The sequence below is a fragment of the Octopus bimaculoides genome, chromosome 8 (genome assembly GCF_001194135.2).
Source record: "Octopus bimaculoides isolate UCB-OBI-ISO-001 chromosome 8, ASM119413v2, whole genome shotgun sequence".
In the NCBI taxonomy this organism is placed as follows: domain Eukaryota; kingdom Metazoa; phylum Mollusca; class Cephalopoda; order Octopoda; family Octopodidae; genus Octopus; species Octopus bimaculoides.
Window position 1 is genome coordinate 5,481,843 of NC_068988.1, and position 19,204 is coordinate 5,501,046.

Genomic DNA, 19,204 nt, shown 5'->3' on the forward strand with positions numbered 1-19,204 from the left:
TATATATATACATATATATATATATATATATATATATATTAGATATATTTAGTAATTATCATGTATTATATATTGTATATTATGTATTATATATAATGTATTATACATTATTACTTATAAATTATATAATTTATATATATATATATATATTTCATATAGAATATATACTGTGTATGCGTATACAGATATGTATATATTTCCATATATGTGTATGTATACATGCGTGCGTGTATGTATGTATGTATGTATGTATGCATATATATCATATATAACACAGTTTATGTGGATGGGTGTAGGTATGGCTTTGTGGTTAAAACGTTCGCTTCGCAACCACGTGGTTTCGGGCTCGGCCCCATTGCATGGCAACTTGAGTAACTGTTTTCTGTTTTAGATCCGGGTCGACCAATGACTTTCGAGTGAATTTTGAAAACAGAAAGTGCGTTGAAGATCATTTTATGTGTGTGTGTGCATGCGCGCATGTGTTTCATCACTTGACCACCAGTAGTAATTTCTTTTGACCTGATGACCTAGCGGTGTCGCCAGAAGAAACCGATAGAATATGTTCCAGACAGGCAGTCTCTCTCTCTCTCCACACACACACATAATGTCATCTAAGAATCCATTTGTCAGTAAAATGAGACTTATTTGTCAATAGAGTGGATGTACTAATCAAATTATGGTAATTTTTCAGATTAACACCTGCACGATTTTCACTAGGGTGTTAGGGTCAGGGTTAGGGTTTAGGGTTAGTATTAGGACTTTAGGGTCAGGGTTAGGGTTAGGTAATCGTGCAGGTGTTAATCTGAAAAATTACTCAAATTATATTATAGATCCATTTCAACCTAACTTACCAATCGATTTCGCACTGGGTTTTAGATAACAGCATGATTATCTAAATGTATAAGGCATTCAGAGATGACTGGTTATATATATATAGTTTGCTTTTCCATTAAGGTAAGATAAAAAAAAGTACTCTATCTGGTGAGAGATATTGTTTAGTGTACATAATATATAATTATGAGCTACTGATAGTTTCATACATTGAAATATACCTAGTGTCTTCAAGTAATCTTTGGGCTCCGAGCACATGATCTTTACAAGTTATTAATCAGGCAGAACAAGAGTAATCTCAATAAAAAATGAGATGAAGGTGGGTTCAAAAAGTGGTAGAGTGAAAAAACAGGAAAAAGAAACAAGAGAAATTAGCGTTATGTCTCCTTTGACCATAGAATCATAAGGCTAGATGGTATAGAATCAATGGAAGGGGTCTAAAGTCTGCGACACAGCTGCTCAATCTGGAGAGTGGCTTTTCTCTAATTTGCCAAAAGAAACTTCTCCATATGTTTGTATTTGCTGAAAATTACTGATCTGGAGTTCAGCAGTGCAATGCAATTCTTAGATCTAAAAAGGATATGCGATCATTCAGCTGCGTATACGAGCATTTTTTTGATCCATTAGTATATGACATTGATTCTTCTATGCTTTTCCACTTGATTGTACGTGACATAGAGTTGGTCTTCAAACCCCGTATGTGGTTAGCCAACTTAGTGGCTTTACTTTTGTCCATGAGTTAGAAAAAAAGATAGGTGGTTAGCTGTTTTAAGATCTAAAAATTCCACCACTCTGCTGAATTCCAGATCAGAAATTTTCAGCAAATGCAAACATATGGACAAATTTTTTTTGGCAAATTGGAGAATACTACCCTCTCTGGATTGAGCAGACCTCCTTCTATTGATTCTACACTATCTAGCTTTACGACTCTACATTCAAAGACGGCATAATTCAGATTCTTTAAGTGAGAGATGTGTAGTGGTGGAGAGAGGGAGAGAATTTAGTGGCTCAGGGATGGGTGTGATCAATGTAAAATGTGGTTGGAGATGACAGTATAAGGATAAAGGATGGATATGGAGACAGATTAGTGGTAGATTAACCCATTAGCATTTAAACTGGCTGTATCAGGTCCAAATATTCTGGTTTATATTCAAACCAACCAGATCTGGCTTCTTACACATACTTAACATTGTCATTCTAAAAATAAACAACAATGTCCTGGTGATCTGATGAGTTAGCCTTCTAAATTTGCATTAATTTGTGGATATACAATAATAATATAAAGTTATCTAAATGTATAAGGCATTCAGAGATGACTGGTTATATATATATAGTTTGCTTTTCCATTAAGGTAAGATAAAAAAGTACTCTATCTGGTGAGAGATATTGTTTAGTGTACATAATATATAATTATGAGCTACTGATAGTTTCATACATTGAAGATGTTATCTAGGCATGATTGCATACATATTAATGCAATCATGTTTGCATAATTTCTTCCACATTGAAATTTATACTATATAAAGAAGGTTGCAAAACAACCATAATCCTAAGGGTGTCATGTGGTTAAATATCTATTTACTTCACACACCTCCTGACTTAATGGTTTATATATTCCACATGAAATTTCGATTGGCTCTTCTGGATTTCCATTACATGGACATGCTTCATCACATTTGTTTGTATTGGATTACTATACATGCACACACAGACGGACACATATATATGTATATACATATGTGTATATCATCATCATCATCATCATCATCGTTTAACGTCCGTTTTCCATGCTGGCATGGGTTGGCTGGTGTGATTGGGGACTGGCAAACCAGCAGGCTGCACCAGGCTCCAATCTGATCTGGCAATGTTTCTACATCTGGATGACCTTTCTAACACCAACCACTCCAAGAGTGTAGTGGGTGCTTTATACATGCCACTGGCATCTACCACATTTGGATAGCACTTTTTATGTGCCATTGGCACAGGAGCCAGTCAGCAGGCACTGGCATTGACCCTGTTTGGATGGTGCTTTTTACATGCCACCAGCACAGGAGCTAGCCAGATGGAACTGGCATCGACCACATTCACATGGTGCTTTTTACATGCCACTGGTATGGGGAACCAGTCAGGGGCACTAGCACTGAGCCATGCTCGAATGGTGCTTAGGCGGCAATGGCCACAACTACAATTTCGATTTCACTTGACTCGACAGGTTTTCACAAGCACATCATATCGTCTGATGATTCAAGAGTATTTTTAAATGGGCCGGTTATGCAACACTGGCATTGGCCACGGCTGTGATTTCACTTTACTTGCTGGGACTTCTCAATTACAGCATATCTCCAAAGGTCTTGGTGTCTTGTCATTGCCCCTGTGAGGCCCAACGTTTGAAGGTCATGCTTTACCACCTCATCCCATGTCTTCCCAGGTCTGCCTCTTCCTCTGGTTCCTTCCACTCTTAGTGTGTGACACTTCTTCATACAGCTGTCCTCATCGACACGCAACACATGACCATACCAGTGCAGTCTCTTGCAGACCACATCTCATCCTTCTTATGTCCCACTCTTCTCCGCTCTCTGTGTCTCCTGCCGCAATGTGGGTTCGTCTAGTATCTCAGATAGAAACCTGTCCAGATGTTTCTTGAAAACTTCCACATCACCATCACGTAGACCTCTAATGTTGCTTGGCAGAATGTTGAACAATTGTAGGCCCTTGAAACCCAGACTATTGCAGTACTGTGTCCTTCTTTTAGATGGGGAAGATGAGATCTTTGGTATGATGCAGTGCCATCCAGTTCAGTGAATGGTATAGCTGTCAGTTCTTAAACTGAGAGCTAAACCCTCCAAGATCTTCCAAATATATATCACTGCATATCTCTTTCATCTTCTCTCTGGGAAACAAAGACTCAGCTCCCGTAGCCTCTCCCAGTAGCCCATCTTTTGCATTGAGTTAATTTTCTTTGTGTATTGGCACTGGATTGCTTTGAGTTCCACAGTTTGTTTCACACTCTCTGGAGACCATAGTTAGCAGCAATAGTCCAAGTGGCTGAGAACGAAAGTTGGTTCTGAATGTCCTCGAAATCCATTTAGCCACTCGTCTGTGCAGTGTTGCCATCTAGGTAATATTCATGTGGTATGTTGCATCATTGCTCATGTGAACCCCTTGATCATGCATGGGCTCTGACTTTGTGATTGTGTTACCTTCTGGTCCAGTTTATTCTGATTTTAGCCTGGTGTTGGGCTGATAGTGGAGTGCCTGAAATTTCATAGCATTGAACTGCATGTTATTTTTAGCCCATTTGTATATTTCATTCAGGTCTTTCTGCAGTTTTATGATGTCCTCTGGGTTCTTGACTGCCTGTGATACTCCTGTGTCGTCAGCATAACTGACTGTACCATGGAGGGCATGCCTGAGAGGACCACCACAAATAGTAGTGGCGCCAGTACAGTTCCCTGTGGGAGTCCGCTGAGAATTGGTGTCTCTTCAGAGTGAGCACCATTGGCTACAACTGTCTGACTCTTGGCCCTTTACAAAGCCATGCAGCCACTCTCTCAGTTTCCCAGTAATACCAAGGTTTCGCAGCTTGTGACATATCATGCTATGATCAACCTTGTTGAAGGCCCTGGCAAAGTCGAGGTATATCACATTTACAGCTGACTGGTTTAGCTGTTGCTTCAGTACCCAGTCAAAGTGCTGCAGCAGCTATGTGAGGCAGTTCCTCCATGAACAGAAGCCATGTTGCATGTTTGTGAGAAGTTTGTTTTCTTCTAGGAACGTGATCAGCCTTTTCTGATAATGCGTTCCATTGTCTTGCCAACATGTGAGGTCAGAGAGATGGGCCTGTAATTTTTAGCATCTGCTCTGCTCCCTTCTTTATGGACAGGACATATTATATCCTCTTTTAGCATGTTGGGAAGTTTACTACATGCAAGGAAACTCCGCAGAAGTATCTGCAGTAGCTTTGAAAGAGCCCTTTTACATGTCTTTAAGAGAACAGTCGGGAGTCCATCAGAGCCTGTTACTGAGTTTGATCTCATCAATGGCCGATAGTACATCCTTTTCTGTCATGTTGATGTAATCAATGGTTGCATATCTCCAAAGGTCTCGATCTCTTGTCATTTCCTCTGTGAAGGTCATGCTTCACTACCTCATCCCATGTCTTCCTGGGTCTCCCTCTCTCACGGGCTCCTTCCATTGTTTGGGTGTGATACTTCTTCACACAGCTCCCCACATCCATACGCAGCACATAACCATACCAGCACAATCATTTCTCTTGTACACCACATCTGATGCTTCTTATGTCCAACTTTTCTCTCAGAGCACTTACACTCTGTCGTGTATGCACCCTCACATTACACATCCAGTGGATCATACTAGCTTCATTTCTTTCAAGCCTACGTATGTCCTCAGCAGTCTTGGCCCATGTTTCACTGCCATGTAGCATGGCTGTTCGCACACATGCATCATACAGTTTACTTCTCACTGTAGACAGAAAGGGTAAACACATCATGGCCAGTTTGAAGTGCATGCATCCATTGATCTTGAAGAGAGCACTTCAAAATAATCATGGTGTGTTTACACTTTTTCGTCTACAGTGAGAATATTTCACTATGATGGACCACAGTGAATAGCCATCTTTTAAGTTCAAATATCTCTCACACAAGTTTATATTTGTCTCAATCACTACTTAGCCCTTCTTTGCATACACACACACACACACATGTATACATACATATATATATGTGTGTATGCATGTATGTACATGCAGATCCATGTATTTTTCTATAAACTTTTCTAGTTTGTACTTGGTTTGTTTAATAGTGTTGTTAATTTATATCTTTCTACAAGAAGAAGAATGAATTTGTTTTTATGTGCAATTTCAGGTTTGTGGTGAATTGAGTTGTGAAGAAGAAGTATTTCCTCTCTCTATGAATTATCTGGACCGATTTCTTTGTGTTCACCCAATTAAGCGAAACCAGTTACAGCTTCTAGGTTCAGCTTGTATGTTCCTCTCATCCAAGATGATGCAGACAATTCCTTTAGCTGCAGAGAAACTAGTGATGTATACAGATCACTCTATTACCTTGGAGAGCCTTCTGGTGAGATTTTATTCTCTATTTTTTTAATGTGTATTGAAGTGTATAAATGTTGGACTCCAGAATTGATGAAAATATAAACACAGTGCTATGTAAGATGACATAAATTGTAGATAGAAAAGCTTCGCTGTAGGGGTTATTCATTTAACTAATTGATAAATAATTTTATGTGCATCGTTTGTATTGGTTTAAATGTCATCAACCGCCATGATGTGAAAGTGAAGGACATTTATGTTTTGCTGAAAGCATGAATTCTGCTTTTTTTATGATATGTGTAAAATAAAGATAAGTTGAAGGATATTGTGGTGATAGACAAAAATGGCAAGTTTTATGAGGTGAGTAAGAAGATAAGAATCATCATCATCATCATCATCATTGTTTAATGTCCGCTTTCCATGCTAGCATGGGTTGGACGATTTGACTGAAGACTGGTGAAACCAGATGGCTGCACCAGGCTCCAATCTGATCTGGCAGAGTTTCTGCAGCTGGATGCCCTTCCTAGCGCCAACCACTCTGAGAGTGTAGTGGGTGCTTTTACGTGCCATTGGCACGAAGGCCAGTCAGGCGGTACTGGCAACGGCCACGCTCAAAATGGTGTATTTTACGTACCACCTGCACTGGTGCCAGTCCAGGGGCACTGGCAACGATTTTGCTCGAATGTCCTTACATGTGCCAGGGTACTGGTGCCGAGGCATATAAAGAGTTGTGGTTTGTGAATGAAAAAGAATGGGGAAAAGCTCACTTTTGTTTGCATGTGATCATTATATTTTTAATTCCCATTTTTCTGTGCTGGTATGAGCAATGTGTCATTTGCCTTGATAGTGCATCATTTCATATGTGAAACCCAGTAACCTAAAATTTAACCATTTACTTCTGTTTGATAACAGGCAATATGGCATTTACTCTGATTTTGCTAAATTTAGATCTACACCTGCAATCCAACAATACAATTTAATAACAGGCTTATACTATTTTCAGCAAGCCCTCAAATTGTTCAAAAATATTTTCAGTAAACCTAAAGCACCTTTTGAGCATTGGATCTCACAGAAGCAATGACAAAAGACCAAGACCTTTGGCAATATGCTGTGCTTGAGAAGAAGACCCATCAAGCCATGTGAAATCATAGTTGTAGCAATCACTCTCGGAGTGGTTGGCGTTAGGAAGGGCATCCAGCTGTAGAAATCATGCCAAATCAGACTGGAGTCCGGTGCAGGCCCTCAGCTTACCAGCCTTGGTGAAACTGCCCAATCCATGCCAACATGGACAACAGACATTAATTGATGATGATGATGATGATACAGGATTAAATATTTTAATCATAATATTATTTTAAACATTTTTCTATAATTCTCAAACTAACCAGGCTCCCCACCTTATTAATGAATTTATTCACTTCACCTCTATAATTAGGAAGAGAAAATAGTTTCATCTTTCTTTTCTTTGGTGTCAGGCAAGTTTAAGATGAAAATTCATTTCAGTTTCTTTTCTTTCTTTATTAAGCTTGGCTATTTCTCTACTCCCTTTTGAATCCTCAAGCACTGCCCCCCCCCCACCTTATGAGAAACTGCATTAATTTGTATTTCATTACATAACTGTTTGGTAACCTTGTTTTGTAATATTTAATTTGATTTAGTGTTTGTGTGTTACTTTAGTTGGTTGAAACCAATGTGAGTTTTGGCTTGTCTGATCACTGGTTTTATTTTCTTGTATGTATTTGGTGAATCGGTAATTTCTTGTTTAAACTATGCAGTATCAACATATAACCCAGGCCTCCTTGTCTGCTCTCTCTTCTTTTCTTGGGATTGATGCAGACTTTTCTCTTTTATCTGACATATGAGCTTAATATATATCTGTTGAATGATAAGTTTAAAATTATATTTTACTTGAAATATTTTCAAAGTTATAAATTCAACTTTTTCGTGTACATAAAAAAAAAATCTTTTATTACATTTTAGGCTATGGAGCTTCATTTACTGTGTGTTTTGAAGTGGGACTTGATGGCTATTACACCAAATGATTTTATTGAACTTATTTTAAGACGTCTTCCAATAGATTCATTGAGAATAAATATCATTAAAAAACATGCACACACATTTATAGCAATGTGTTATACAGGTGAGCAAAAGACTGTTATTTTAATGTTATGAAATGGTATTTTGGTTTTAATTAAGAAAAGACAAATGAAATTTAATTACATATCTTTCTGGCTCGTAGCAGCAGCTCATTTAATTTTTAATTTTTCTGTGGATTCTGTTTTGAAAGTTTCGGCTTCTGGATATTGTTAAAGCTTTGCTTTTGCATTTTTTCCTCACTCACAGGTAAAGTAGAAGTAAAACTCTTTTTAAGTTTAGATTAGTAAATTTATTTATATCGGATAAGCTTCAATAAAAACTTAGACATACGTATTTATAAATGGTAAACAAATTTTGATTGAGACAAACAAACAACTTCTATATATTTAATTTGATGCGAACGACTTTTGATGAAATATTTAACTTCATTCATTTAACCTGGATATACATTTGATGTTAGCATACCCTCAATGCTAGCAATATTGAAGAATTATAAAAACAAAATATCAAATGTAAACAAATGGATTAAACAACTTCATTTAAAATTTATAATTTAGCATTAAATTAAAAATCTGAAGTTTATTATGTAAATAATCTTTTCTCTCCTGCTTGTATAATGATTGAAAAATTTAATATACTAACAACTATAGATATCATAACATGAAATATAGTTATAAATTACATAATAGTAAGTGAAAATATACCCAGTGTTACTTCTCTTAGTGATATATTCAAGACCAAATAAAGATTCCAATATTTTAGGAAGAGTGGTTATTACATAATATTCTTTTCTACAGTTTATGATGAATACAGAAAATCTTACCAACTGAGAACTGCCAAGAACAGAATGCATGTAGATTTCGGGCAAAACCCTTTCTGTGAAGGTTTATATATGCAAATACTTAACTATGCAGTCTGTAAAGATATGACCTCTTAGTTGTTACATGTGTGACTGCTTATTATTAGTTTATTATGTATTTTAGTATAGCCAGAAAAGAGAGTGTAAATCTCTTTATTTTATAAGTTTGGTGGTGATGTAGGTACTTTAATCTTAGGAGTGCAGGCACATTATGATATATTAGAATCACTTGATAGAAGACTGAGAGTCTGGTGCAGCCCCCTGGCTTGCCAGCTCTGGTCACACCGTTCAACCCATGCCAGCATGGACAATGGACGTTAAATGTTGATGATCATGATGATTTGTGCTGGTGCTATGTAAAAGCAATCAACATACTCTGTAAAGTGGTTTGTGTTAGGAAGGGCATCCAGCCATAGAAACCATGCCAAATGAGACTGGAACCTGATTTTCAATTTGTATTTTTTTCACATTTTTTAAATATAGTTTATTTTCACAGTTCACCAAGCTGCCTCTTGATGCATACCATCTAGCAGCTACTACGAGTGTGTGATATTACAATACTTACTCGCTTACTGATGTCTCACAAATATGTGGATTCAATTCTTACTAAACTTATCTAAGTAAAAGAATTCTATTTTTCAACACTAACTGAACAACACTTTATATTTTGCTTTCACATTAGTGTTGTATTACCTTTTCTAAAAAATCCAGTGTCGCCTTTCTGGCACTTGTGCCTGCGGCATGTGTAAGGACTTTTGAGCGAGATCGTTGCCAGTGCCCCTGGACTGGCTCTTGTGCAGTTGGCACATAAAATACACTATTTTGAGCGTGGCCATTGCCAGTACCGCCTGACTGGTCTTCGTGTGGGTGACATGTAAAAGCACCCACTACACTCTCTGAGTGGTTGGCGTTAGGAAGGGCATCCAGCTGTAGAAACTCTGCCAAATCAGATTGGAGCCTGGTGTAGCCATCTGGTTTCACCAGTCCTCAGTCAAATCGTCCAACCCATGCTAGCATGGAAAGCGGACGTTAAACGACGATGATGATGATTCAATCCTGGTTTATCCCCCACTAATAGGAAATATATGTTCAATTACAGAGATTTCAACCGTTTGTTTAATTTCAGATTGCAAATTCATGACGTACACCCCATCAACTATTGCTGTTGGATGTATTGGTGCAGCTATGCAAGGTCTCACTAATACACCAATGGTGAATTTTAATTTACTTCAGAAGCTACATGAAATCACACATATTGAATTAGTAAGAAACCTTTTAAAATTTTATATATGAAATGTTACGAAAAAGCTTATTGAACTTGATCCATTTCTAAATTCAAAAATTAATACATGACCAAAATTGTTTTAATTTAAACATATTAAGTTGTAATTCTCTTGTTTGTACCACTCAACCTAACTTAATTTTTACTTGTCTGGTGAGGATGTAATCAATCTGGCTGGTTTCCTGAAGTTAGTTTTGCAGATCATTAGATTATTTGGACCACAGAACTCCAGCATCCTTGTTCCTTCCTTATTTCTAAAACCAAAGCTGTAATCTCCATGCACACTGTAAAATCTATGCCCCTTGAAATCACCAGTCTCAATATCCAAGTCTCTGTTATTTGTTGTTGAGTCTGCAAAAGAACCTCATAAAATTGGTTGTTCTGATCATCTGCATGTCCAGACTGGGATTATAGGCAGAGATAAATGTAACTGTTAATTTATCTAAGTCTTAGCTTAACTTATCTTATCACATACTCTGACTGCTTCACTTACCTTATCTACCCATTTTTCTGCTAAAAGTACACCTATATCACCCACCCCATCAGTTGCCTACCCAAGAGAATTTGAACCTCTGTTTCTTACCTATAAGGAATCTAGCAGAGGCTTCTCTCCATTTTACTGTTTGCACATGTCTACATGTTGTCGCTCCAGCATTTCAGTGTTCTCATTGGTTCTGGGCCTTCCTTTCGTTTTGCTGCCATTATTTGTGGAATAGGAAGGAAGAGTGAGAAGACAGTCATGGAACTTTTGTCAGCACCCGAAAAGAGATGTGTATATGCATGTTTATATCTGCATTTCTGCTTTACTGATTAACTATTAGTGTTGGTTTGTTTATGTTCTTGTAAGAACATAAGTTAGGCAAAGAGCAACCAATAGAATAAGTACCAATAAATAAAAAATTAAGTGCTGGGTTTAATTTTAATGACAAAATCCCTTGAAGGTGGTATAGTTCAATGATTGAAACAAATAAAAAAAATATGTGGACCTCTGTTCGTTGCTAGTACCGCTGGACTGGCCCCTGTGCAGGTGGCATGTAAATACACCATTTTGAGCGTGGCCGTTGTCAGTACCCCCTGACTGGCCTTCGTGCTGGTGGCACGTAAAAGCACCCACTACACTCATGGAGTGGTTGGCGTTAGGAAGGGCATCCACCTGTAGAAACTCTGCCAAATCAGATTGGAGCCTGGTGTAGCCATCTGGTTCACCAGTCCTCAGTCAAATCGTCCAACCCATGCTAGCATGGAAAGCGGATGTTAAACGATGATGATGATGTATGTAGATGTTATATTTGTGTGAGGCATACATAAGTGTTGAAACTTCTGGGAAATATTTTTCCTATTTATTCACTATTACATATATTTCATTTGCTAACAGGCATTACAAAATTGTACATGTAAGATATCTCCTATTAGAAATTCTATTCTTCAGACAGGGAATCAAATTATTTGATTTCCAATCTCCTGTTTTGATATATATATCTACAATTAATATTTTAACCCTTTAGTGTTTAAACCAGCCATATCTGGCCCAAATATTCTATGTTTTATTTTCAAACTGGCTATATCTAGCCTCTCACACTTAACCTACATTGACATTCTAGATATAAACAATCACATCATTGAAACCTCAAAGCTATAAGATAATGCATGATTAATTCAAAACAATTTGAGTAAAAAAATGTTACATTTAACAGAGTAATCTAAACACTAAAGGGTTAAAGAAGCAAATAACTGAAATGAAAATGAACTAAAGATTAATATAAAGAAATAATGAAAACTATTTGTTGATGTAAATTTTTTTTGTTTTTTGTTTTAGGACTATTTGCGAGCTTGTCAAGATCAGATTGAACAAAAGGTTGCATATAATTTGTCGAATTTGAATATTCAAGAAGTTGATATTGCATCTAAAAATCATACTGTTAAAGAACACCCCACAACTCCAACAGGTGTAAATGACATAAATTTCTGAAGAATTTTTTTAAGGCAATACCTTGGTGATTTTGTTTTATTTTCATCTCTAAAATTAAAAATTAAAACTGTGTTTTTGTCCAAGAGAAATTTCTTGACATTGGATAGATTTCTCCTGAAATTCATCTGATATAAACCTACTGGCTGTGAAAACTTTCATCTTGTAGTTACCTATAAAGCAATTCTTTATAAGGATTTCCAAACTATCCTAAAGAATTGTTATTAAAATATCTATATTTTTCATCATATTGATGAGCATCACTTCAAGAAATCTTACAAAAATGATGCCTTTTTGTTGTTTGTAAATTGCCTATTACAAAACTGATTGCTTTTAAATCAAATATTGCTATTTCGTATGGTTTCTTTGTTAATTTCTGCCTAGAACATTATTTATAATAGAATTAAGTTTATATTAAAATACTCTAGCAATTGTTGTTCCTAATTTTTTAACTTGATGAATTTTATGTTTAATCTGATTCTAATCTGCACTTTCTAATAAAGATTTTTCTCCCAGGTAGTGTTGTTGCTGAAAATATGGAGATTAATTTTGGCTTAATATTCTAAAATAGAAATTGCTTTAGGACCAGAAATTAGAAACATATTACACATGGCAGAGAGTTGACTGGGGTGTTAGCACTTGAGACAAAATGTTTTGCAGTATTTTTTGTTCTGACTTTCAGTTCAAGTCCCACCATGGTTGATTTTGCTTTTTATTCTTTTATAGTCAATAAAACCAGTTGACCTGTCCAGGCAGTGAATTGATTGAATTGTTAGAACAAGCGACAAAATGCTTTGCTACATATGTTTCAATTCTTTGCAGAGTTTTGGGAGATAATTTGTTGGTTGGTTTAGCAGGATTCACTCTGTTGCTGGTATTCGAGTCAGTTCTCTGATTCGGAAATGATTTACTTCCACCTGTCTTGTAGACTCTGGAAAAATAAAGGGTTATGGATTTTGCCTTTCCCTCCCCAAGCAGTAAAAAAAAAAGCAATGTATTATATATAAATTATCCTGCAAAAAGCAGTGAAAATATTGCACATGTTTTACTACAAAATAAGTAATATAGACTTTTGTACATAGTATGGACATACTTGCTAATTTTTTTGAAGCTCATTTTTCTAGTTGAGTGAAAAGTGTTAATTTATGCAATGAGATATTAATGATGGGACAGCAGCAAAAAAATTTAAGTGTTAATCTATGTATATCATCATCATCATCATCATCGTTTAACGTCCGCTTTCCATGCTAGCATGGGTTGGACGATTTGACTGAGGACTGGTGAAACCGGATGGCAACACCAGGCTCCAATCTAATTTGGCAGAGTTTCTACAGCTGGATGCCCTTCCTAACGCCAACCACTCAGATAGAATTATTTTGGGACTTAACTTTTAATAATATTTATTATCATTGACTTATTTATTGTTTTAATACTTCAGACAGTTGTAAACTTTACAGATTTTTGCACTGTCATTGTTTGAAACACTCAAGTCACTAGATGTTACACGTTTTATTTAATCTTTAATCCTCAAAATAACTTGAAATTGTTTAAATGGTTGATCATTTTGTGCAGCTGTATGTCTTCAGAATTCAGTGTGGAATCATTGTTACTAAACAACGAGTCTAAATTGTACAGATAACCTGTATAATTTTATTTTGTCATAAATTTTGGATTTGGGATGAGAGGCACTTAATGAAACAGTAATTACTCTCATTATGTTGGTCCTGCAATTGTTTTTATGATAGTGCTGATATTTTCATATGCTTTGTTACTTGATGAAATTATAATTTCAAATTTATTGAAATTTTCCATCATTATCCTTGTCTTTGTAATGTCAACGGTACCTCTAGCATTTGTAAGTTCCAAAGAGGCAAGCAAGTGTTGTTTGTGGACCAATGTCTGTAAATACATCACAATCACCACCTTCAACATACAAATCAAAACCTGTCACTGTAACAGTCGACAAGTTTTGATTTTTACTATATAAGCAGTTGAATTCTTGGTCCAGCCATTTGTATAAGGGAGAAAAGCATATTAAAAATTAATTTGCTTCTTATTTTCCTTTCTCTCAAAAGTATTATAAGTATGAAACTCAATATGTTATATTGTTTATACATTTAATATTTCATACTTCCCAATAGCTCCATATCCATAGATATAGTCCTGTTTCTGCATGTTGTGTGGAACAGTACATAGTCAAGTATTCTTAAACTCAAGCTTATTGCTCTCAAAAAACAAAAGAAAAAAAAAATCCCAACTTTTAAAATTTACATTTTATATTTTGCCTTAAATCTACCTCTTGTTTGGAGGCTCCGAAATACTGTAGTTGGACATGATGGCAGGGTCAAATAATTATGCTGATGAAATCAGAATATCCAACAATACACAACATCATTTATGAGCAGCGTAATTTTTTCCTTAGTGATTTTTACAGTATTTTCTTCTAAATTCTTTCTATACAATATCCATTATGATTTAAAATTTAATAGGAGAATATATTTTTGTTGACTTTTAAATATTATAGAAAGTTTTTTTTTTTGCAAAGCTAAAAATTGATATCTTAGTATGACATGTATTCAATTTTCTGCAACATTATTAAATATGCAAATTATAGAATATTTTTTTTTTAACTTTGCAGACATATGTCTAGATTTTCAAGTACTAATATTCTCATTTACAATATTAATTACTTTATGACTTGTTTAATTTAAGTCCTTTAAAGAAAACTTTGTAAAATAACAAAAATAGCTAGTTATTCATTTTAACAATGAGTTGAATATATATATCAGTATATTATTTGATATATTATTAGGTTTACAGTGTAATTAGAATTATTCTAAGATAATTTTTATTTGTTTAAAGACTAGAGAACTTAATAGTGTTAAATCCATGGTTGTATCTCACTAAGCTGCAAACGCTTTTTCTATTTCCATTTAAAACGAAAGGTGTATAAAGTTTAAAAATAGTAACACTACAATGAAAAAAGATCAGTGTTAATATATCCCTCTTCTAATTTTTACATAGTATAATAGTTTACAAAAATAATTGTCTAGAAGACACATCAACGAATGAAAATAGTTTGTGACAAATATTTTGGGTTTTAAATCTTGTCTCAAACATTTGGTTGCTCAGTGAAAGGTTTTGAAAATTTTAGATGTTGTACTTTATTTTATGAAGTTGATTATAATATTTCTTATTCCATCATTTATATATATATATAAATCTTAAAACTGTGGTACTGCTGCTCAACATGTCAGTAGGCAAAAAGATATTAAATCAATAAATGATGACTGTGATTATAAAAGTTTGATGTCATTTTTCAAGGCTTATTTATTAATTCAAATTGCCTACATTTATCTTTTTCAACTAATTCATAAGCTACATTAATATTTGACTACCGTGTCACAGCTCTGAAGACTTCATTTTTCTAATCACTCGTGCTATATTTTTGACAATATTACCTGTTAATTCCCCTCCAGGTCCATTTTAACCCTTTCATTACCAACCTGCCCGTCATCATAGAACACCAGAGCACATCTGTATTTGCCTATTTATATATAAATATCATTACTACATTAATAATAACATGATTTTACTACATAAACACTTGTATACTCAGAATTTTGTCTTTTCCAAATGTTTTTTAAAAAAATTTCTATAAGCATTGTCCTTTCTTTAAAGTAAGTAAATTTATTTAAGCGTCAAATTTATTAGTTGTTCTGAATTAGAATGATGGTGGTTTCAGTTTTCAAATGTGTCATGTTGGATAGAAGTATTTAAAGTAATGGATGAAACAAAAACTTTTCAAATATTTCTATTCGAAAATTTCAGAAGAAACTATACCCAATCACTCATTAACTCTAATTTAACCCTTATACAAAGAAAAAGGAGAGCAAACTAAAGAAAATTAAGGCACTTTTGCCACGAATATAGTAATAAACATTTTTAGTAAGCTATCTTGGTTAAAACGTCAGATTTTTACCTGTAATTGGAGTAGTTTTGAAACAAATTCCATAACAGATTTAAGAAAGTATCTTTCTCTGTCCAAAATACCACTTAAAATTTAAAAAAATGTTATTTTATGGAATGATTATTTTAGAATTCTGTTGAACTCTTGTAGTGTATTTTTAGTTAGAAATATAATCATAAAAATGTCAAGTATACATTCATGTTCAGGGCGAAAACAAGTCTAGATTATGAAGATGTTGCATATGGGAATTGTCAAGCAATGAGAACTCTAAGCTTGAAATAGCAACCAGGTCTTTAAATCATACCCTTCCATTTTATATAAATACATGATACATCAAGTACCTGACAATTTTAAGAAAAGCTTCTTTCATGCCAGTGGAATCAGTGCTATTGTTATAGGATTTCTGCAACTGGGCTTGATGGAACTTATACTACTGGCACTTTTGAATATTGGTGGAAAAGCATCCAATCAAAGATCAGGAGTCTTTTCTCAATTACTGATGAACATATTAAATAATGCCTTTCATCAGGATTGATCTGTAACTGAGCATTATGTCCTACGTAAGTTAGATATTTATTTATTCTTGCAGTGTTAGATCAGTATTATGCATCAATGGGCTTACGAGTTGTAATTTAAAGGTGAAAAAATCATCAGAAAAGTAAAACAATGTCCAGGAATGAAATGTGTTGCACACTATTATTTCTTCTTACGTCTGTATATGCTCAACTTTGTAATCATGAATTTATCTGTATTTCTCAGTTTTCTGGTTTATAAAGACCATTTTGAATGATAGGGGAGATTTGTATAATAGGAACATTTGGGGCAGCTAAAGAAATGACAAATTAGGATACTTTCAATATAGAGCAAATATATACATTGGGGTTAAATATTCCATATTATGTCTAAAATCGAGTTTTTTTTTTTTTTATACAAGAATTTGTCATTGTGACATTGACTGGGGAAAACATGCAGCCATATATACTTTTTGGCTCTGATTTGGTGCTTGTTCACCAGAATTTCAGGATAATTTTTCTAATTCTATTTTTAAAGTCATCTTTGTATGTTGTTTTTATTATTATTATGATTGTTATTAACACTGTCACATGCTAATCTTGTATGTATTGTTTAAAATACCCCTAAAATTAATTTGTTACATTTAAAAATTTCCCATTAGGAAGAAAATACTCTGGGAGCAGATTACTGCCTAAAATAATCCTTAGAAAGTTCATGTTAGCCTTTTCAATCTATAGGTCCTTGTTAGCTCTTTAAAATAATTCCTTCTTTTCAGAACAAATATATGCAAAGAGGAATAAAAACAGTTCCTGGACTGACTTGCCAGATTCCTTGAAAATGTCTTTCAGCAGAGCTGTGATATACCCCTTGCTGGCAGGGTTACCAAGGATAAATCAAGTTTCTGGTTAATTTTATTTTCAAAATTGCTATTATCATTTTGTCCCTCCTTCTGCTACTTGTACTTATTAAAAAAAGTGTGCAAGAAAGAAAGCTTATAACTGTATTTGTAACTGCAAACAGGAACAACGAGTCTCTTGAAATATCTTCAGAACTTTTTATTTATTTTGTTTTTCAAGAGTATCACCTTTCTTGAGTTGTATTAGGGAGTAAGTTCTGAAATTTTTTCTATAAACAAAATTTGCTTTTTTTTTGATTCAGCTTGTCTTTTTCTAAACACTTTTCCATTCCAATTTTATCCAAAGCAGAGTGTTCAACAATACTGTCCCAATATTTGAATTTGATAAGTAAAAATGCTATGCCATATTGGCTAGAGACTTATTTTCAAGTTCACTGTGCTAACTGAACCAACTATGTGAGAAATGGTTAGATCTTAACATGCATACTTCTCAAAAATAAGGCCATATCAAATCACAGATGTCTTGCAGACCAAATGTATTCTGGTGTACGGGTTTCCCTATGTGATAAAATGAATGTTTCAAGCAAGAAGTGTAAGTTAATTTACTTGAAAGCACCAAAAAATTTTAATTACTGATATTTTCTACAACAATGTAATTTGTTTTCTTTAATTTATTGGATACTTTAAAATGTGTTGTTGTTGTTTTGAAGAATGCATTTTTCAAGATGGTAACTATGAACATTTTCATGAATTTATTTTTAATTCTTTTAAAAATCTAATAAAGGCTTACTTCTTATGCTTTGGGTTTTGTTATTTTTACATTCTATTATTCAAACTTGTGCATGACCAAATTCAAAAACAAATACCTGGTTTTTTTCTAACGATACAAGCTTGAATGAAGGAGCTGAAAGAATGCACTAACGGTCCTTTGAAGCATTTCTGAAACTAGTATAATTTCCATAACATGAAGGTAATAAGTACTGATGAAAAAAGTGAAACTGGTTACCATGTTTGCTAATCATCATCATCATCGTCGTTTAACGTCCGCTTTCCATGCTAGCATGGGTTGGACGATTTGACTGAGGACTGGCAAGCCAGAAGGCTGCACCAGGCTCCAATCTGATCTGGTAGAGTGCCTACAGCTGGATGCCCTTCCTAATGCCAACCACTCTGAGAGTGTAGTGAGTGCTTTTACGTGCCACCGGCACGAGGGCCAGTCACACGGTACTGGCAATGGCAAGGCTCAAAAAGGTGTTTTTTACGTGCCACCTGCACGGGAGCCAGTCCAGCAGAACTGGCAACGATCTCGCTCGAATGATTTTCTAATGTGCCACCAGCACAAGTGCTACAAGGCAATGCAGGTAACGATTACGCTCAAATGGTGCTATTTACGAGCCACTAGCACAGAAGCCAAACAGCTGCCCTGGCAATGAACACGCTCAGACAGTGCTGTTAGTGCTCCACTAACATATATATATCATCATCGTTTAACGTCTGCTTTCCATGCTAGCATGGGTTGGACGATTTGACTGAGGACTGGTGAAACCGGATGGCAATACCAGGCTCCAATCTAAATTTGGCAGAGTTTCTACAGCTGGATGCCCTTCCTAATGCCAACCACTCAGAGAGTGTAGTAGGTGCTTTTACGTGTCACCTGCACGAAGGCCAGTCAGGCGACACTGGCAACGGCCACGCTCGAAATGGTGTCTTTTATGTGCCACCCGCACAAGAGCCAGTCCAGGGGCACTGGCAACGATCT

At 35.1% G+C, this 19,204-nt stretch overlaps 1 protein-coding gene across 1 annotated transcript in view; it reads left to right on the forward strand.

Moving 5' to 3' along the window:
- The window catches only part of LOC106878898 (G1/S-specific cyclin-D2), a 19,266-nt gene extending 1,025 nt beyond the window's left edge, over nucleotides 1–18,241 (forward strand). Inside the window, exons 2-5 of the mRNA XM_014928247.2 lie at nucleotides 5,715–5,930; nucleotides 7,883–8,042; nucleotides 9,985–10,121; nucleotides 11,957–18,241. Coding sequence (XP_014783733.1) covers nucleotides 5,715–5,930; nucleotides 7,883–8,042; nucleotides 9,985–10,121; nucleotides 11,957–12,109 — 666 coding nt within the window. The 3' untranslated portion in view covers nucleotides 12,110–18,241. The remainder of the gene's footprint in view (nucleotides 1–5,714; nucleotides 5,931–7,882; nucleotides 8,043–9,984; nucleotides 10,122–11,956) is intronic.
- The last annotated feature ends 963 nt before the right edge of the window (nucleotides 18,242–19,204 follow it).